The sequence below is a fragment of the Mercurialis annua genome, linkage group LG4, assembly GCF_937616625.2.
Source record: "Mercurialis annua linkage group LG4, ddMerAnnu1.2, whole genome shotgun sequence".
In the NCBI taxonomy this organism is placed as follows: Eukaryota; Viridiplantae; Streptophyta; class Magnoliopsida; order Malpighiales; family Euphorbiaceae; genus Mercurialis; species Mercurialis annua.
Genome location: NC_065573.1, coordinates 32,710,207 through 32,732,894, shown reverse-complemented (window position 1 = coordinate 32,732,894; position 22,688 = coordinate 32,710,207). Strand labels below are relative to the sequence as shown.

The 22,688-nt window shown below is 30.5% G+C and overlaps 3 protein-coding genes across 3 annotated transcripts; 2 read left to right on the top strand and 1 right to left on the bottom strand.

The window, feature by feature from the left end:
* Positions 1 to 7,137: 7,137 nt before the first annotated feature.
* Positions 7,138 to 8,150, top strand: LOC126678604 (uncharacterized). The gene is made up of 4 exons (XM_050373495.1): positions 7,138 to 7,391; positions 7,472 to 7,604; positions 7,685 to 7,984; positions 8,073 to 8,150. Exons 1-4 carry the CDS (start codon positions 7,138 to 7,140, stop codon positions 8,148 to 8,150), a joined length of 765 nt encoding a protein of 254 aa, XP_050229452.1.
* A 3,268-nt stretch (positions 8,151 to 11,418) lies between these two features.
* Positions 11,419 to 12,464, top strand: LOC126678060 (ethylene-responsive transcription factor 6). Its single transcript, XM_050372930.2, has one exon. The coding sequence runs from the start codon at positions 11,613 to 11,615 to the stop codon at positions 12,381 to 12,383; it is 771 nt and encodes a 256-aa protein (XP_050228887.1). The 5' UTR covers positions 11,419 to 11,612; the 3' UTR covers positions 12,384 to 12,464.
* An 863-nt stretch (positions 12,465 to 13,327) lies between these two features.
* On the bottom strand, positions 13,328 to 15,794 carry LOC126678061 (glutathione S-transferase T1-like). Its single transcript, XM_050372931.2, has 7 exons — positions 15,599 to 15,794; positions 15,422 to 15,495; positions 15,268 to 15,328; positions 15,108 to 15,158; positions 13,995 to 14,074; positions 13,689 to 13,894; positions 13,328 to 13,619 (listed from the first exon to the last, which is right to left on the bottom strand). Exons 1-7 carry the CDS (start codon positions 15,661 to 15,663, stop codon positions 13,404 to 13,406), a joined length of 753 nt encoding a protein of 250 aa, XP_050228888.1. The 5' UTR covers positions 15,664 to 15,794; the 3' UTR covers positions 13,328 to 13,403.
* Between the last annotated feature and the right edge of the window lie 6,894 nt (positions 15,795 to 22,688).

Below are 22,688 nucleotides of genomic sequence, written 5' to 3'. Positions count from 1 at the left end.
AATTAGAAATTTTATTTTATAATAAATAAAATAAAAAATAACGATTAATTACAATTTGATTTTATTTTAGGTTAATAATTGGAAACTTTCTTTTTCGGATCTTAATTTGCATAAAAATGAAATTCAGAAACTAGTTTGGTCCATTTTGAAATAATTGAAATTTTTTCTAACCATTCGTGAATCAAATTAATGTTTTTCTCCATTTTTGAATAGGCTAAACTAACCAATTTTATATTATACGGAATTTAAAAAAAAAAATAGCGAAATCAATCAAAATCGGCTAGTTTAGTCCATTCGCGAATGACAATTTTTTTGTTGTGATTCACAAACGGATAGAAAAAGTTTCAAATATTGCAAAATGGGCTAAATTAGCCGATTTTAAAAGTTTTAGTTATAACTGATAAAATCCGCAAACATTTGTATTTTATTGAAATTAAACCTTTTAACTTTATAAGAAATGTATAAAATAAATAAATAAATAGAATCCCTCTCACACACGTGTTCTATTTGGATGTTACATGGATATTTCTTTCAAAATATTATTCTTTTCTTGATGACTATTAGAGCAAAATCTATCGTTTATACAATAGTAAACTATGTTGTTTGCCGTTTTAAATATAGAAAATTAGAGTGGTGGTATCTAATCAAAACTTTTGGCTATATAAAATATGTAAAACTTTTGTTTTATGCAAGCAAGTTGCACAATATTTTTTAGCTATAGTAATTTAAAATATAAAACGAACTTCAAAAAAAATTGATTCATGAACATAAACATAAAGATTAGTACCAAAGATCGTAAATTAAAGATTGATACGAAGATCTTATCGCCTCTTTAATTATTTTAGAAGTATCAACTTGTTAATAAACAAATATAATCATTTTTTAATATAACATGTTGACATTCTTGTCATCCAAATTCCAATTTTGTTTTTAAATAATACCAAAATGTCTGCGCATTATTAATATATATATTTTAGCCACAAAAAAAATTAATGTAAAGTTTTAGCCCCAAGTTATTTTTTGAGTCGGCTAATGGCTTAATGTTTATTAGTATTTTTTTAGCAAATTACTCTCCGTTCCACAGTTATAATTTGCATTTTCATTTTCTTGTTCGATAATTAAATAATATAGTTTTTTATTTTTATTTTTTGTTAGACATTTTAGTCACTTCCTTTATTTTTAATATTAGTTAATTAAATTAAAACACTTAATTAAAAAAATTATATTTCAATGTAGTCTTTAAAATTATTTTGACATAAATATTAATAGAATTATATTTTTATAAAATTTAATGGATTATTATTATTATTAGTTGTCATAATAAATATTTCATAGATAATCTATCCTTTATAATGAGAACTCTTTTTTTTCTTAGTAGCGCCTCAATTATTTTTTTCATTCAAACATCATTCTTTTATTAGACCACAATTAACAAAGAAACGCTAAAATTAATACTTAATTAATAGAAATCAAATGCAACTTTTTTCGCATCTCCAAGTGGTTTGTTGAAGAAATCGTTGGCTCTTTCATGGATATAAATTGAAGTGCTCATCCTTTATAACCATTGTATTACCTGATTTTTACAACAAACCAATAAATATATATTATTATTTTTTTATTATTTAATTTTTACAGGCTAACGCACTATTAATTTATTGCAGTGGCGAATCTAGAAACTATATATGATGGGGTCCATATTTGTATGAAAATATCAACTATAAAAATATTTAATAAACTCTAGATAAATTTTATTAAGATAATAATTCTTTCTTTTTTCGTAATTATTGATGATGAATTTTTATGTTCTTAAACCATTAAATAGTTACATTATTAGTCGCACAATTAAACACATCATTTTAAATGTATGAAGCTGCACAATAATTTAATCACTAATCATTTATTTTATTCGATAGGTTATAAGTCAGATAATTAAAAAGTCGACAAATAATTAGAATAAACTGTATTTTTTTTAATATTTCGTGGTGCTATTTTGCATAATCAAGAAGGTCTTCCTATAATTCACTGAAAAATATGTATATATGGATCTAATTAAAAATTATCAAATAAAAGTGAAATAAATAATTAAACAAATATATGTTTTAAAAATTTGATTATCATTAGTAAATAAAAAATATATAATTAGTAATTGAAAGATCTTTGATCTATAAATTTTGGATTAAACAATATTCGCACTACTATACGTGATCAAATTCCTTATTATAGTCAAATTTACAATTTTAGTTTTGAAGGTGAGGTGCCTTAACTTAAGATTAAATTTATAAGGATTTCATCTAAAATTAACATTTATTTCATATGTGTATTAAATATATGTATTTTCAAGAAGGTGGGGTTTAAATGTCCGCTACTGTTTTGTTACACGAATGATGACGCAACAGACAGTTGTGTTGTAAAATTATTTTATAAATTGCAATTTGACTTTAAAAAAACTATAAAATTAGTAAGGATTCAATCACAAAATCCATTGGATAAAATTAAAAGTACGGTAAAATCTCTTTAAGTTAATATTCCGTAAAGTCCCTAAAATAATACTTCTTCCATCCCAGAATAGCAACCTCATACTTAAAAACATACATCATATATTCATAAAATAAAAAATAGATCTAATATTTCAAAAATCGTCCGCCTTTTAGCCTTATTTTAATTATATCCTGGTTTTATAAAATTGCCAATTTACTCAAATACGCACCTTTGAATTTTAAGTATACCCTCAACCATTAAATTAACCTCTTTTTCATTCAAAAAAAATTCAAATAAAGCATTCATGTTAGCATATAGCCTTTTTAAAAAAATCTCAGGGTCTTTTTATACCTTCGCCAATTAAAAGAGGATTGGAAAACTCTGATTTTCAACCAGAAGATGGGCAAAAATAAAAAATAAACTTAGTCAATGAATAAAGAAAAAAAGTTGAATTCTTTATTAACTGATCCGACAAAAAAGAAGTTAATGAACCATTATCTAATAGTCATATAGTAACCTAAAAAAATTTTGACGTTAAGAGCAAATTTAAAGAAAAACTTGTTGACAGAGATAAAAAAAATTAGACTGGGCAGTGGAAGACATTAATCCTCTCCAATACACTTTTCAGCTAAAATCACAAGCTGCAGAGCCTCACAACAGACCTTGCACTAATTGCAGACATTGGATGCTTAGCTTATTAATTGAATTCTGAGACTTAAAAAATTATTAGTTGGGTCACAATTAAAGAATTGTACCTTGTAATAGCCTCAGATGAGAATATGGGGGGCATATTTGCCCCTTCTCCCTTCCTAATAAATAGAGAGAGATCTCGACACAAGAAAAAAGACCTAAAACACTGGTTGCAGTTAAACATGGCTTCTCTGGTACTATTTACCACAGGTAACGGCGTCTGTGATTGCCGGCGCAGCTTTCTTGGCGACCAACAAAACTGCAGCAACCCTTGTCGTTTCCGCTTCGAGAACAGGCTACTTCTCTCAGAATGGGAGCTTATCTCGGGATGGGAGATCCAGGTGATTATGATGATGGATTATTTGACTTCCTCAATAATCGTATCTATGATAAGGACGATAAGCATTCGATTCCTATAGGACTATCCGAAAAAACAATTAGATTAATTTCATCAATTAACGAAGAACCTGACTGGATGCTTGAATTTAGGTTAAATGCTTATAATGGAAGAAGCTAATTGGTCTGGTAATCATTACCCGCCAGTTGATTTCCAACATATTTGTTATTATTCAGAAACTATAAACAAACTAGCTGATCCTGAGGTTCTTAAATCTTTGAGTGAATTAGCTTCTTTTTGGGCTGCAAGGATCATTAAAGCCCAGATGAGTTAGTAGCTGGTGATTTTTTTATTAACTACTACATATATAAAGTTTTTTTTTTGAGAGATACTATATATATAAAGTTGACAGTTATCCTTTTACAGTTATTTCGATTTTCTTCAATCCTCATTGAAAAATCTTTCCTTTCTCTCATGAATTACAAAACATAAAAATTTAGAGCAAATTACTATGAAGCCTCTCATATTTGACATAATTAACACTTTAATGTTTCTTATTTGAAAATTAAACTATATGACCCTTTATTTTTACTTCCGTCGACATTTTAGTCCCTCCATCCTTTTTTAGTGTTAGTCAATGAAGTAAAAGGACTTATGGGTAAATTAATTATCAAAATTGAGGGACGAAATCGTTGACAAAAATAAAAGTGAGGGATGAAATCGTTGAAAAAATAAAAATGGGGGACCATATAGTTGCGTTGACTTTGTTGACTAACATCCAAAATGGACGGAAGAATTAAATTATTGACAAAAACAAAAATGAGAGGCTATATAGTTTATTTTTCAAATAAGAGGGACTAAACTGTGAATTATGTCAAATGTGAGGGGTGTCATAGTAATTTGCTTAAATATTTATGGACTTAAGTGGCAATATGCCCCTTAAACTTGTAAGTAATGGGCAATTAACACGTATATTAGCTTTGCGGGCAAATCAGTACACGAACTTGGTGATTATGGGCAATTTGCCCCATTTTGGCAATTTGGCCCTTTAATTTGTAAGTTAATTGTATCTTAAATTAGCAATTTGCCCCCTAAACTTGCAAGTTAATTTGTCAAAATGGGCTAATTGTCCATAATCACCAAGTTCGTGTATTGATTTGCCAACAAAGTTAATTTATGTGTTAGTTGCCCATTGCTTACAAGTTAAAGGGGCAAATTGCTACTTAAGTCAATATTTATGTCCTTGACAATTTATTAACGTGCAAAAAAGCAAAGATTAATCAATTATCCTATAGATGTATAGTTAATTCATGGGTCTATGAATGTAAGCAAGTTTTCAAACCGTATAAATTTTGTATGTGACATACTTATCTTAAGTATTTCTTTAAAGTTTTTAAAACAAATGAAGTGGTAACACCTTTTTTAAGAAGAGTGTAACTAAACCATTTAGAAAAAAATTAAAAGTATTAATTAATAAAATTATTATTAGAGGCTTATTCATACTTCAACATAAATATTAAGAGTAAAATAGTACCTATTCCTTTTATTATATATTTTATGAAGTTTTTACATGGCAGCAGACTTTTAAATAGTTTAACCGCCAGATGATAGATGCTCATGTTTGAATATATAGTCTTTTATTTTTTTGTCAAAGCTAATTTTTTTATTAATAATAAAAATTATATAAATAAACAGCACTACTAGAAATCACGTATTTTGCGACGGACATTTGCGACGGCCACCAAATCCGTCGCAAATTTCCTATTTTAACGACGGAATCTGCGACGGATAATATTTCCGTCGCAGTTTTCCTTGGAATTGATGGCGGGAATGCTCCCGCCATATTTGCGACGGATGAGCTGTCGCAAATCCGTCGCCTTCCTGGCGGGAACATTCCCGCCTTTTGTTTTGCCAAAAAAATTAGCGACGGACTTAACTATCCGTCGCTAATTTTATTTGTTGAATGAAACGAGTCGTTTCATTCAACAGATTTGCGACGGCTTAGGTTAGCCGTCGCAAAATTTGCGACGGACAGAAGTGCCCGTCGCAAAATTTGCGACGGACCATAGTGTCCGTCGCAAATCGTGCTTTAATGAAACGAACCGTTTCATTAAAGCACAATTTGCGACGGACACTATAGTCCGTCGCAAATTCTGCAGCCCTAACAAAACGCGCTGCTCTTCTTCTTCAGCAGTTTCTCTCACTTTTCTTCAAATTGAAAACTGCCGTTTGCTGCTCCTCTCCTTTCTCCGTTCCCTCCTCGCCATCACGCCGCCGTTTGCTGCTCCTCACCGCGTCATTTTCTCCGCCGTTTGTTGCTCGCCGCGCCTCCCTCCGATTTCTTCCATTTTCCGGCGGCCTCCTCTCCTTTCTCCGGCGCCGTTTCTTCCCCTCCTCTCCGGCATCGACCTACTGATTTTTTCTTGAGGTAAGTTTTTTTTATTTATTAAATAAGTAAATTTATATAGATTAATTAATTAATTTAGGTTTAATTAGGTTAATTTAGGTTTAATTTGATTATGTTCGTTTAAATTAGGTTAGTTTAGATTAAATTATAACATATTTTATATTTAATTTTCTGTTTTTATATTATTTAATAATTAATTAATTTTTCTGTTTTTAAATCATTTTATAATTAGATTAATTTAATGCAAATTATGTTGAATTCATTTTTAGTATTATTAAACTATTAAGTTAATTATTATATTAAAATTTAAGAAAATTAGGTTAAAAATGTTTAAGTTAATTATTATATTAATTATAGGTTATTTTAGTTTAAGGGTTAATTTTGTGTTTTAGGTTAATATGGTTTTATTTTATGTTTTAAAAATTATATTAGAATTAAGTTGAATTGTTATAATTAAAAGTTGTTTAATATTTGTTAGGTTAAATTAGATTAAAATTGTTAGCTAGATATTTCTAGGTTTAATTGTTTAATTAGTTTAATGAAGTTGCGTGTTAATATTTTTATTATTATTGATTGATTAAATTAGATTAATGTAATGATTATATTATAAGTTTTTTAATTGTTAACAATTTGTTAGTTTGTTATTTAATTTAATTAGTTAATTGGATTAGATAATAATTTAAGCTAATCAATACTATTTCAATTATTTGCGATAAACTTGGTGGTTTTGTGTATTGTTATTTGCTTGCAGGACTTCCCTGAAAAATGGGTGATGCTCATTTTTAGGGGAAGTGCTGCCGATTTTTAATTAGAATTTGTTTTTATTAATACGTGTTTTTTATAGCTCTTAATAGCCCGCGCACCGTGGTTTCGATTGATCCGGACGTTTCACCTTCTCTTTGCGGTTCTGCCCTTCAACAAGTAGGTTTTATCGCTCAATTAATTTGATTTATTTTAGTTGGAATAGATTTTATTTACGATAATCAACCTAAATAAACCTCGATTTTATTCCCACCGAATAAAATCGTAAACCTAGCCGTAGAGTTCCCGTCCCGTGTGTTCAAGAGATTGAACGACACGGGATTGTACAGTTTGTACAGTTCGCAAAACTTGTGCTACCGTAACTCGATCACGAAAAACCATATATGTCTAGTAGCGGTAGAAAAATATTCGGTTGTTTTCCAGCGTTTGTTCTCCGGGTGGATGTTTAGTATATGTTTAGTATATGTTCTCCGGGTGGATGTTTAGAGGGCAGGGTGGTTCAGGTGATCCGACTAGAGGTCGGGGACGTCGGGGTAACCCAGCTAGAGGTCGTGGTCGGGGTAACCCAGCTGTGCGTGCCCCTGTTGAGGATATCCCTGTTCAGGATCAGCAGCAGGAGGTGGAGGCGGCACCCCCCGTTCAGCCCCGACAGCCAGGAGAGCCCCCTGCAGAGCTGGATGATCAGGGGAGGGCACTGTGTTTCCCAGACGCCAGCAGGTAAGAATGTAAATTGTTAGTTTAATTTTTTTTTATCGTTTTGCTATAGAAAGTAATAAAAGTTTGCTGTAACCTCGCAGGGAGAGGCTGTTGAACTCTGGACCAATCTCCCGATCTATGCGGGAGATCTTTAGAAAGTGCTGGTTCGAGAATGGGCGAGCCTGGCGGTTTTTGACTCCAGAGCAGACAGATTTCTATTGGGAGGAATTTAAGGTAATAAATTGTTAATTTTAAAGTTTGAATTTAGACTAACGCAAAATTACTAACTCGAACTTGGTGTTTATGTTTTGCAGAAAGAATACTGGTGGGATACGGCGGATTACAGCGACGACGTCATCAAAGGTGTATTCATGACGCATGCTGCCAACCGATACAAGGACGTTATTCACAGGATGAGAGAGAAGGACGGAAAACATACCTCGATCAGCCAAGATATCTGGGATTCCTGGCAGGCCGTCTGGGCGTCAGAGGACGAGAAGAAGAAGTCCGATGTAGCTCGCGCTAATCGGATGAGCGAGCCTGCTGGAGCCGGTTCCGGACCAGTACGCCATACAGGGGGATCCCGTTCCGCCATCAGACATATGGATGTGTTGGTTTGTTTCTAGAATTCTTTTTTATTTATAACTATCTTTTATTTTCTAATTTTCTGATGAACTAACAAATTGTTTATTATTCTTTTAGGCTGACGAGCTCGGCCGCAAGCCTACCGCAACAGAGCTGTATACTCGGATGCACTCCACGAAAGCTGATAAGACATGAGTGTAAGTCATAAACAATCTAATTTTAGTAGTTGTTTTACTTTACTCAAGTGTTAGATTAAATTAGTGTAAAATGTGTTTTAATATAAATTGTAAATGTTAGATTAGGTGTGTTAACAGCCGGTGGGTTGTATATGAAATATATATATTTGCAGGATGTCCCTGAAAAATGGGTGTTGATCAAATTATAGAGGAAATGCTGCCGAATTTTCGTTAGGATTTATACTTACATTTCATATGTTATACGTTTTAATTAGCCGTTATGTGATATATATGTTTTTCAATCTTTTTGTAGGATGCAATTGCTCAGAGACTTGCTGCTGTATCGCAGCCGCCGACCGGAGAGGGTGGTTCGTCTAGCACAGCGGAAGTCGACGAGACGCGGCTATTTCTGGATATCGAGGGCGTCAACAAGAAGCGGCGTGTCTACGGGTTGGGTTCAGCGACTAGTGCGTACGTGGATACGACGACGTCTAGTAGGGCGAGGACCAGGTCCACACAGTCACAGCGAACTGAGGAGGAGATCGAGCGGCGTGTGCGGGCGGGGATCCAGGACGGACTGCGCCAGATTACCACTGAGGTGGAGGATCTCCGTGCCCAGCAGGCGAGAACCAATGAGAGGATGGCCGAGATTATTCAGGCCGAGATGGCGAAGATGATGCAGACTCTTCCTCCGCAGTATCGCCCACCCCCAGGTCCTTCAGACGATGACGACACTCCGACTTTATAGTGTCACGTTTGTATTTCTGACATACACTTTTATACATTTTGTGTTATCTTGTTTTATACATTTTCTTACGATATGTAAAATATAACATGTTTTTATATGAAATCGGTCGTTTTTGGAAATTGAGTTTTACTGAGAGTTGCAAATAATAGATTTTACAGATTTTAATCGTCGTGAATTGAATAGGAAAAACGGACGGAAAATAGATAATTTCTGTCCAAATTGCGACGAATTTTGCGACGGAATTGATTCCGTCGCAAAAATGATACAAGTTTGCGACGGGCACATAACCGTCGCAAACTTGTACCATTTTGCGACGGAATTGAGTCCGTCGCAAAATGGTAATATTTGCGACGGACTATCGTCCGTCGCAAAACTCGTCGATCCGTCGCCAATACGTCTCCCTTTTCATTTTTTGGGAGACGACATTGGCGACGGTGTGTCTGGATATGGCGACGGGCTGGCCGTCGCCATATTTGCGACGCTCTGGTCGCTAATATTTTAGCGACCAGAGCTTTTGCGACGGACTGATTCCGTCGCAAATCCGTCGCAAAAGTGTATTTGCGACGGATTATGAGTGTTTTGCGACAGAATTGTCCGTCGCAAAACAGCTGAAATGCAGTAGTGAGTTTTTCAACAAATTGAAAGAGCTATTCTAAGATGATGATGAAAATTGTAAATACAGTTATCGAATATGGCTTTTCTAATTATTTAAACGTTACCAAAATATATAGTTCAAATATTAAAATTACGATCTTGAAATCGTTCGATCCATGAAATTCCAATCTTTTCAAGTTTCACTCTAATATAAATCTAATAGTTATCTAATAAGATAAGAACAACCATCATATAAAGAATTATTAAAAACAATCCAACTTTTAAAAATTTAAAGACTTTTACTTTTTAATTTGAGATGTTACTCCAATTTTTTTTTTAATTTCTTATCCGGGTTGAAAACCCTTTAAAGCAAAATAAAGAAAAAGAGAAATAAACTCTCGTATTAAATTTTATAAAAAATCACTAGATAAAAATATGATGGTTTTTCGGCCACCAAAACTACCTCATTTAATTTAAAAAAATTCAATTATTTAAGTTGAAAGTGTTCTCCATGTGGAGTTTTATTAGAAAAAAAAGGTAAAAATTGAGAGGACGGGGGAGGTGGTTTTCCGGCCAAGAGGCCAAATCCACCTTCTCAAAACTATAAGTTTGGTTTTATGGTTTTAGAGGGAGAGAGTTTATTTTAGCAAGAATTTGTTTTTTTATTTTTGTTAGACCACTAAATCTGCTTGGTCATATAACTTACTGGTCTGGCAAATAAGGTTAGATCGGTAAATTATATTGGAACCCAAAGATATATTTAGAAATATAGTAGATGAACCAATCTGCTTGAACATTTTCTGTTCTATACACTTCAAAACAAAAAATAAATAAATAAATAAAAGAGAAACCTATATAATACAATTTAGGATTAGACTAAATCAAGATCTAAAGATTATCTTACTAAATAAAATAATCAAAGAAAAAAAGACTAAAGAAGGCGTCACGATGATTCAATCATATAGTAATCCTGAAATCCATTTACCATTAAACAATTGCTCATACTTAATGAACATTATCTTTGGGTTTCTAGAATCAGAATCTTTACGATAACTAAGAACCATTAAACAAAGCTTAACCTTTCTCTATCTGACTTGTATCGAACCTCTCCTGGTGCAATGTACTTAAAGTTCATTCCTTAAATTGCTTAATCAAATCATACAATTTTACTAATCCAATGTTAGAGGAGGTTCTTTATTATTGTAATATTAATTGATAAGAATAATAACTATCCCGATTCGTATATAATTTAGTGCCAGAATATTAAAATTATAATAATAGAAAAGGATGAGAAAGAAGAAAAATGACCAATACTACTCAATGAAATGTGTGAAATGATTAAAAAGATAATTTCAAAGAATATAGTGAGAGCTAAAGACAAATGGTGATTAGGGGTGCAACCTATTCTGCATTGATTCAAAATATACTCGAAATTGAGTCAATATCAATCGAGTTTGAGCTCGAGTCCGAACTACTTGAATTAATTATTGACTCGAAATTACGCATCAAACTGCTTGACTTGATAAGTTAATGAGCCTAATTGAATTTAATAATTTTACTTTTCCCCCTTTATAATTATACCAATTTACTTTATATTTTTGTTTTTATATTAAAATTTTATTTTAAAATATTTAAACAGATAATCGAGTCAAATTCGAGTCCTAATTATTTTACCGAATTCGTGTTCGAGTTTTAAAATGAAATTTGTTCGAATTTTGAGTTTTAGATTTTAAAGTCCAGTCGAGCTGGCTCAACAATGTTTCAACTCAACCCGATTACATTCCCAGAGGTGATGGGCTATTAGAGGAACAGCCACCTATCCTGCCTTAGTTCGGCCAATGATGGTGCATGCATGCTTTTGGAAGCAACCAGGAAGAGTCGAATCAAATCCAAAACCAGTGATTAAATAAAATTAGAAAACAAGAATGAGAGTAGAAAAAGACATTTAACTATAATAATTTACCTGATTAGCAGCCGATTAGAATCCCCAAAGATATCTCCCATATCTACACAACTTCACTTGGTCAAAGCAACTACTTTGAAAAGTCTGATGTTCAGCTTTTATAAATACATGTAACCATTTCTACTGTACTGTTTCACTTTCGTCGTTAACCACCATTTCTTCAAATCTTTTCATCAATGGCTACGGAAGCTGATGTGGCCTCTGCTTTGGATCAGATTAAGCTCCATTTACTCGGCGATCTTCTTTCACCTGTTGCTCCATCTTCCTCAAATTCAAATATTTCTAGCTCTCAATGCCAATATGAAACTAAACCTCAAATTATCAACTTTACTACTGATTCAACCATTGTCAGTTTTGAATTTAATTCAAAACCTCAGTTCGTTTCTCAATCCAACAACCAATTGGAAACGAAGCCTTCGATTAATAGAAAACCGTCACTTCAGGTTTCGATACCCGGAAAGACAGAATGGATTCATTTCTCTGAACCGGATCAGAAGCCGGTTCGAGTTGAGGAAATAATGCATTACAGAGGAGTCCGACGGAGGCCTTGGGGCAAATATGCAGCGGAGATTCGAGACCCGACCCGGAAAGGCACTCGGTTGTGGCTGGGGACCTTTGACACGGCTATTGAAGCTGCTAAAGCTTATGATAGAGCTGCATTCAAGCTGCGCGGCTCTAAAGCTATTTTAAACTTTCCGTTGGAGGCTGTGAGGTGTATCACACGCGCTGAGAAGGAAAGTGAACGGAAACGAGAAAGGGAGAGTGAGATTAAAGAGAGGGAAACGAAGAAGAGTAAGGTCGTTAAAAGTGAAGGAGTTGATACGGAAACGGAGTTTGCATTGACGCCGTCGAGTTGGATGGCGTTGAACGAGATATTTGAGGTTGCGCCTTTGTCTCCGTTATCTCCACATCCATCGTTAGGGTATCCTCAGCTTGTGGTTTTATGACTTATATATAGTTGGTTTTGTTATGCTTCTTTTTTTATATTTACACATACGTATCAATGGATTTTGGAATTTTTTTATGAACCATTGGTTCCCGTTAGGGAGAATAAAGACAGTTATAGTAGTAAGATATTCATAAAAGTCAGAAAATCAATCTCGATGATCCGGAAGAAGAAAAAGGCAATATTTTGCGTTAACAAATATTATGAGGCAGTAAATTATTCGAGATCGATTCGAGCCGAGCTCGAATTCAAGCTACTCTCGAGCTTCATCTTGAGCCTAGCTTGGATATCAATTACTGAGACTCGTGTCAGGCTCGCGAGTCTAAACAGGCCTATATGAGTTTGTTATTTAAAAATAATAATAATTTAATTATAATTATATTAGATGTTTATATTTTTAAAATTTGGGTGTTTATCGTATAAATAGGTTAAATTGCGCACATTACCTAGTAAAAAAAAATTAAAATGTATAAAATATAATTATTCTTTTAATAATTATTTTAAATTTTATTAAATTCAAGTCAAATTCGAGTAGTTTGAATATTGCTAGAAATCGGTGCAAAACATGCTCGAGCTCGAGTGTGTAAAACATGCTCAGTCTTGGCTCGCTCGTTTACACACTTACGAAATGATGTCTGATTTACAAATCAGCATTCAAAATGAACTATCACTACTAGAAAACTGCATTTTAGCAACAGATTTTTTCGTCGCTAAAAGCTGAAATCCGTTGGTAAATTAAGTTTTTCGTTGGATAAAGTCTAAAATCCGTCATTAAATCAAAAAATTTCCGTCGGTAATTCTCTGTTTTCTAGTAGTGTATCATTACGAGCTACACAGCCAATAGCAGTCCGACTCGCAGGCGTGAAGATAAAAGCATTAATGTTGAATTTTACCTATGTGACATCTGAATTGATAGTCAGCGTCATGGCATATTGGAAAAATACATTTACATCCAAATACATTCTTTTTAATAATTTTAACCAAATTACAATAATTGGAAAAAATGCAATCAAAATTGTAATTACATCTTAGATTGTAATGATAATTTTAAGTTGGGTTGGGTCTGAGTGTTTGTTGCACCCATAGGCAGGTTCTTCTGGAGTCTTGGTTTGGCATTAAATAGGACTTTGTGCACTTCATCAAAATGAGGCATTGTTGCATGTTTTGTGTCTTCAATCCACTGCTTTACTTTTCTGTACGGGCCCAGTATTCGATTTCTGTCCTCTTCCTCCAAAACCTAATTAAATCCCAATCAATGTAAATAAATTATGGTTTAATTGAGTATTTTAATTTGATAATTTAATACCTCCAACTGCATAATTTCGCAGACAAGGCTGAGATCAGCTATGGAAGGAAGATTGGCACCAAGTAAAAAAGGAGCAGTCCCATTGAGCCAAAAGGACTCAATTTTTGACAATGATGCACATAAAAGTTTCTCAGCTTTAGCCGCAGCTTGAGGATTCAACGGTAACCCAATCACGGGTCCCATTGCAGCATTCATAACATATGTACCTAACCAATAAATTCAATAACATACTTCCTTATTATAAACCTATAACAAATTATCATACTCACCAAAATTTACATTCATATAACCTAAAGTATTGAATACCTGCACCTCTGCGCAAATTCGAGTGATGCCAATCTAATACTGACTGAATTTTGGCTCTCTTCAATAGATTACTCGGATACCTTACAAGATTAACAGTAAAAATCACTTGCATCGAGTTCTATATTTCAATATTTTGTTTTTTTTTTCATCAAAAAAAAATATTTTGTTTTTCTTGCAGAAATAATTCTGAAATTATCGAATTGTATTATTATTATTTATCTTATAAAATATTATTTTGCAACATTCTTATTTCAACATTTTTCGTTTTAATATTTGCGTACCAACTAAAACTTTTCAATGTGTCGGTTAGAGTCCGATTTGAACAATTTTATTTCAATTTTTGTGAATCATTAAGCCATACAATTGCATCATTTACTTATTGCATTTCTAGTGTGCTCGTATGTATGCAGGAATCGACCACATAACTATACACAATAATTGTTAAATCAAAAATCAAAAGCTTAATTTTGTGAATAAAGAATCGAAGCATAAAATTCAGTTCATATTAATAATATTATTTATAAATAAGAAATATATATATTATCATTCTCAAAAAAAAAATCAAATAAACTATAACCGGTCAAAGTCTCGTCTCTTTTAAATGATTTATCTTTCAAAAGTAGTTATTGTCATATTTGTATTAGAGCTTCGATCTATAGATATATATTCATGCCCTAAACCCTAAATTATAAATCTTTGTCCCATTACTTAAAAAAACATGCCTTTAACACATAGATTTACTATGATTTTTTTTATTTTACCTTTGTAAGTGTAATTCAATAAATTGTATTTAGAGTTTTAATCATTCATTAAAAAAATGAAATTTCATATAAAATGTCACTAAATATAAAATATAGACTTTCAGATGAAATACCCGAAAATAAAATATATCTCTTCTTAAAATAGGACGAGGGGAGTAATTGTTTTAAAGAGCCATGGCCCCTTCATGTCCTAACGAGGGTCCTCCCCTGTAGTACGTACAAGTCTAACAACACTACAATACACATTATGAAATTAAAAGCTATGAGTTAATGCGTGCAACTCAACTACTTAACACATTTAATAGGATTGAGTGATACATATTGAGTGCAGTAAACAACCAACTTTGCTTACCAGTGATCTGCAACAGGAAATGCAGAAGCCAGATATATAAGAATTGCATGGCTGCAAAAATTTGTGGGAAGAAAAAAGTTAGTTGAGTATTAGAAAAAACAAACACATCATTTTTAATCCAAAGAAATTATCTGTGCATACAAATTAATTTATACCATACCTCTCAAATAAATTAGTTTTTCCATGAGTAATAGCCGGTACTTGCCCCAAAGGATTGATCTCTGAAATCATTATCAATAAACTAATAACCTGTAAATTGTAAATACAAGAATATAAAGTACAATTACGAAGATCAGGCATGAAATTGTATATACCTAAGAATTCAGGGGTCTTCTGCTGTTTTGTGGTCAAGTCTATAAAGATCTCCTCAAATTCTATACCAGCCATCCTTAACAATTTCAAAACAAAAACAATTTAGTAATACGAGTTGATCATCTTTAAAATTTGACTCTAAACAGACTGAAATGTGAAAATAAGAGATCAATAATTACTTGCAGAAAATGAGAACAGCGCGGGCTGGCTGAGACAGACGATGCACGTAAACTTTCAACTCCATCTTCGCTTAACTCGCTCGCTCGCTCAGTGGCTCGGAATGTTGATTTGCAATGTGTTTAAGTGAGCAAAGGTCAGAATATATGGCAAAAGAAAAATACATGATGAAACATGTTCTTTTTTTTATTCAGACACAAGTTGGCTTTATTTATGTTAAGTTCCAGTACCTACAACATTTATTTACATTTACTTTGACTTGCAAGCTATTTTTAATTAAATTTATTTATGGCAAAAATTTAAATTATACATTCATTCATTCATCAAGTAGAATATTTTATCGAAGCCTTCATATGAATTGAAATTTTCTTGTTTGAATCCGATTTCTCATATCTTTTAGGCCATGTTTGGTTCATGGAATGGAATAGCATGAAATAGAATAGCTATTCCATAAGGAATGGAATAGCCATTCTTTAGTTTTTGAGAGAAGTGTTTATTCCACAAAATTATGGAATAGCAATTCCGTGGAATACCTATTCCATGAACCAAAGCAAAGAATTTTCATTCTATACGGAATTGCTATTCCATTCCGCACCTATTCCATGAACCAAACATGGCCTTAAATGAATTATTTATCTAAAGCCTAAACCATCAGTTAAGTCAATTCTTATAGTTGGAAAAGCCAAATGCATATGTTTATTGTTTGAGTTAGTGCTAGTGCATCATATAGACATATACAGGTCATTAGTTAATTTACTAATGCTGCTGCTAATTCTTTTTTTTAATTTCACGTTGATCAGTTCAAACTTGATTTAATTAATAATTAATTTTAGTCTTAAGAATCTTAACTGAAGATTGATATCTCATACTCATAGTATTCTCTGGTTTAAAATCTCCCTCCACCCATTTTTTAGCGTTTGTAGAAGAAATTAAACACACGACCTAACAATTTGTTAATCAGCGTATACATCATTTGAATTATTGTTCATTGGTTTATAATATCATTTTGATTGTATATTGATATCTCATAATATCATTCTTGATTGAATATTTTATTAACGGAGAATTAAAAATACAATTTAAGTAAAAATGAAATTAAACAATATGTTAAAAAGATCGGAAGAGATAAAAGCCCCAAATTTTACCTTGCCGTTGAATCTTGAGAAATTTGCAGAAAATACTCCGTTTTTCAAAATATTTGTAAAAATACTCCGTTTTTTGAAAAATTATTTGTCTACCTTTTTTTTCGAAAAATTTATTTTTTTACTCCGAAATTTATTTTTTTACTCTGAAAAAATTTGTAAAAATACTCCATTTTTTTTAAACTGTTTGAAACTGTATTATAAACGGTTTTAAAGATGTCAAAGTTTTTTAAAAATACTCTGTTATAAACCATTTGAAACTCTATTAGAAATTGTATTTGAAACCGTTTGAAACTCTATTTTTATAAAACTGTTATAAACCGTTTGAAACTCTATTAGAAACTCTATTTGAAACCGTTTGAAACTCTATTAGAAACTCTATTTGAAACGTTTTTATAAAACAGTTTCAAATTGTGTTTTTTGAAACTGTATTTGAAACCGTTTGAAACTCTATTTTTATGAAACCGTTATAAACCGTTTGAAACTCTATTATAAACTGTATTTGAAACCTTTTGAAACTGCGGAGTAAAAAAATAAATTGCAGAGTAAAAAAATAAATATTTATTTTTTTTAGGTACGCTTATAAACTTTCAGTTTTTGAGGTAAATTTACAAATATTTTTGTTTTTTAGGTATTCTCCTAATTAGCCCTTGAATCTTCAATTCATATTAGCTATAATGTTGGCAATTTTTTTTGGATGATTAAGGTTGGCAATTTTATCATATACTCCATCAGTCCTAAAATAATAGTCCACTTTCTCTTTTCCATACAGTTTAAGAAACACAATTAATATTTAATGAGAAATATCGGTTGGAGTAATTGATTTTATATAGGTTTTTAGAAATATCGGTGGGAGTAATTGATTTTATATAGGTGAAAATGTGACAACCCCACATGGTTATGAGAGTGTTTAGATTCAACCATGACCTAATAATTAGAACTATTTAATAGGTGGTTGAACCTTTACACTTATAAACTCATTTATATTTGTTCTCCTAAGCACTGTGAGATTATCTTTAACAATATTCTAATTTTTCACAATTTTATCTTCATTTTTTCTATTATACTCTTATTAAATGTTATGTCTAATTTATTTTATAGACTAATGGCAATAAATGATAAACATTAAATAAGGATAAAATAGAAAATTTAACACTTTAAGTTGTGATTTACAAAGAATATGGACAACTATTTGGGACAAAAAAAGAAGAAAATAGCCTATTATTGAATATTTATCTATTTAAGAATCCAGCAAAGGTACAAGGGACATTTGCACAAAAAAAAAAAGCCAACTCACATTTCACTTTATTAGCATTCAAGTATACAGTAGACCTTCTAATAGTTAATATTCAACCAATTAATAATTTTAATAATTAATAAAAAAATTAAAAGAACCAACTTCGTTCCACATTAAATAATTAATAATTCTATTATTTAATAATTAATAAAATTTAAAATATATTCTATAATAATATTAATTATTAGAGCGATTTTTTTAAAAAGATATATAACAATTAATAACTTTTTTGGGGTAAGATTAACCTTGATTCATCAAATACCATCAAATTATAACTTTTTTGTTTATTTGAAAAAAAAATCAAGAGAAATTATTAGATAAACAAGTAAAAGCAAGAAACATTTCTAGTACAAAAAAATATTAAAATTTATTTTATTTTATAAATACAGTTTCTTGATAATTATATTTTAAATTGATATTTTTTAACTAAATATAAAATTATTTCTTTTAAATTGAGTGATTACGAAGTGTAATTAGTTGGCTTTTTTATAATATAATATTAATAATAGATCTACGAATGTAAATGCTTTAAAATATATTTTATATTTTTTTAATTTTTTATATAAATTTAATAAATTAATAAATTTTTGATCCACCATATATATTAATTATTAGAAGATTGACTGTATATTCTAAAATTTGACATAAAAATATTTAACTTTTTGGCATTGGCCCAAAATATGTTTCCTTGACTAAATAATTTTGATGTGGTGGTTTTCAATGAATGAAATGACAATGTGTAATACGATGGTATAGTAAAATGTCAAGGAAGAAAAAATTGAGCGTATGTAAATAGTCTAAATTGACGTTAACTTTTTGTTGTGGACAATATTTTTTCTCATTTAAGCAATTTGGTCTGAACCTATTAATTGTTTTTTTTTGAATCAATATATTAATTATTTAAGCGTCAAAAATTTGGCCACAACAGCAAGTTAACATCAATTGGATAACATCGTGGAATTGGTATGTTTTTTTGATACTTTTCAAAAACGTAATGGTCATAATTAAAATCCGAAAAACATGAGATGCCAAATAGAGACGTGGGGTATAATTAAGGATCATATTTGCACTTTTTCCCTTATAGAAATGAAGTTCGTGCCCTTCTATTTTATAAAAGGCTTAATTACTTAAAAACCACCCACCTTGAACTTTTTTTTCGTTTATACCCTGACCTAGGAAAAAATTCATTTATACCCTGACGTATGTGTTTATGTTTCACCTCTACCCCAAAGCACTAAATTAACCTCTTTTTATTTAAAAAAAGTTTAAAATAGTCCTTCATTTTAAGGAAAAATTCATTTTTAATCAAACTCTAATTAGCTTAGGTTAAAAATGAAGAACTATTTTAAACTTTTTTCTTAATGAAAAGAGGTTAATTTAGTGCCTCGGGGTAGAGGTGAAACATAAATACATACATCATGGTATAAATGAATTTTTTCCTAGGTTAAGGTATAAACGAAAAAAAAGTTTAAGGTGAGTGGTTTTTAAGTAATTAAGCCTTTATAAAATTGGGTTCATATGTATATATCTTTTGATTTTGAATTCATCATTTTTATTTTATTTTCAAAACATAAGTTTTTCCGGTTAGCACATGTCGATGCGCCGTTAGTATAAAATGTTGACTCGCAATTGCTTTTTTAGAGTGTTTCAGCCGCGTCCTATTATAGCTAAAAATGATACAAATATGTCAAAATATGGGTTAATTTGTCAAACATCTCTAAATTTGATCGTTTTAATATTTCTGTAAAGTTAAGAGGGCATAATGAAACTTTATTTATTTTAGGGTAAACTCATCTAGAGGCCCTTGTACTATATTATTTTTGTTCAAAAAGCCTCTGTACTATTTTTTTGTACTTCAAGTCCCTCTACTTACATAATTTTTTATTTTCAGGTCCTTTTTTAGTTTTTTCCAGTCTCTCTACTTACAATTTTTTTATTCCTCCAGTCCCTCAAAAGGACCTGAAAATCGGAATTTTGTCAAGTACAGGGACCTGAAGAATGACTATTTGCGAGTTCGAGCTAGGGTATTAATACTTTGATGAATATTTTTATTTTTATTTTCATTTTGTTCAACAAGTTGAATTAGGTTGTTCATTCGTGCGTATTATTAAGAAAAATTTGATTTGTTCCAAAACAAGGCATCAGACAAGTAAGCTGTGATTTTTAATTGCTTTACTAAATCAGCGTGGTTTTTTAAGAGTTGTAACAAAAGTTTTGCTTATTCGAATTTAGACTTTTTTAGAAACTCTCTCTGTATTCCGTTCTCGGACCTTTGTTTTTAGACTTTTTTATAAGTCGTAACTTCTAGTGTGCCTCCTAGTGTGCGCTACGTTTTGTGCGAAAGCTTGTGGTTTTGGTTTTTGCCCTTTTTTAGTTTTTAATTTACATAATTTCCATCAAAAAAATAATACTAAAGATTCTATTCATAAACTCCATTAGGTAAATTTTTGTGGCTATTCTAAAAAAAATAGGGTTAATGATAAAAATGGTACCAAACCTTTGAGTCTTAAAATGATATCAAATTTTTAATTTGTATTTTTTTTTGGTATCCAACATGCTATCATTTATTCCATATATTTTTTATAAATTCCGGCTACTTTGAATGACTTGACAACCGGAGCAATATTTTTTTATTTATTTTTTTATTTATTTCATTTTTTATCTTGATGCATGATTTTAATTTTTTTTTAAATAATATATAATTTTATGTGATATGACATTTGATGTGGTAAAAATAAATAATTTTTTTGATTAGATTTGTAAACATACGAGAAAATATAAGTGTTTTTCCTCTAATCATTACATTTTTTTTTTGAAACTAGTCCAACCATTATATCTACTTTTAGTTTTAGTGAAGGTTTTGCCAAAAATTGGAATTCTCTCAAGTTCAAATAAACTTGAGGAAGTTATATTCACGATCGACACTGTTTATTATAAAATAAATGTTATAGATTAATCTGACTAAATTTATATTTTTAAATAGGCTTAATACATTATTTGACCCCTAAACTATACACTTTTATTCTCTGAGACTCTTAAACTAATTTGATATTCTATTGGACCTCTTAACTTTATTTTTTGTTCTATTTAACCCGTCAATTGTAATTTTTTTGCCGATCTGACCTTTTTCATCCAACGTGGAAAAAACGCGTGTTTTCAAACGCGTTGAAGCGCGTGAAGGATAATTAAAATGCATAACTTGTTCTATTGAACCCCTGAACTACACTATTTTGATCTATTTGATCCCTAAACTTATTTTATTTTCCTATTGCACCTTTAAATTTTTAATATTTACCCATCTACCTTCTCAAAAATACAATTATTTAACTTTTATCCATTTAATCTTCTAGAAAAATAAAAAAATATTGAAATTCAGTCAAATAATTACATAATATAACTTCTTGTACATGTAAATATTTGTTTACATTTCAATAATAATAAAAGAAGTTTTGTCTGTTTAACAATATTATAAAATATATAAATTTACTATACTGTGATAATATTAAAAAAAGACTGATTTTTTTAAAAAATTATAATTTTTAGTGTCTTTCACGAATTTCCAATTATAAAATTTTTAATACACCAGCTTTTAATTTTTTGCAATTTCAAACTTTTCAAATCAATTCTGAATTTTTAAAATTTGTGTTAAAATTGAAAAACACGCTAAATTTCATGACTTTTACAGCTTTAAATGATTTTTTCAAATAATATGTAAAATACATTATTTTTTATTTTAAATTAAAAAAAATATTTAGACTTAATATATTTTTTGACCTCTAAACTTACCTTTTTATTTTCTATGACCTCTAAACTATTTTAGTGTTCCATTAGACCTCTTAACTACTTTTTTTATTCTATTTAACCCCATGTCAGCAAAGTCATGTCAGCAATTTTATCCACGTAATCGCGCGTGGTGTGCACATTCCGAATGAGGGGTTAAATAGAACAAAAAAAAGAGTTAAGAGGTCCAAAAGAATACGAAATTAGTTTAGAGGTCGCAGAGAATAAAATGGTATAGTTTAGGGGTCAAATGATGTGTTAAGCCTTTTTTAATATATATCGGTTATAATAAACGGTGTAGATCGTGAACGTGACCCTCTCAAATTCAAAATTCTTTTATTAATTGTTTAATAAAGAAAAAGGGGTTTCATTAGTAATATTCAGAAAAAGAAAATATATAATCATTGTTGATTGTACCTTTTGCTTTTTATGTTAAACAGCGAAATAATTGTAAGTGCAACAAATTTTTGTACCTTTTTTTTTGTCTGTATGCCCGTCAGCCATCTTTGGATCTTTCTGTTCAATTATAATCAGCATGGAAACACTTTTTGATTCGTTAAATGAACAGAAAAAAATGGATAATCTTTTTATTAAAATTACTTAAGAATAAAAATTGGATTACCTTTTCAAGGAACATTCTTCTCTTCCCTTTGGAATAAACTTTTCATTTTTATGCAAAATGAAATCAAATTTAATATATGGTTAAAAAAACAAAAATCATATTTAATAAATAAATTATAATTGGAACAATATTTTGATAAAAATAATATAATTTATTTATTAAAATAAAATTAACTTTTAATCAAAGATATTCTTTTTATTTTAAAAAATGGTTTATATTTTATTTATGATGTAATTAATTATTTAATTTTT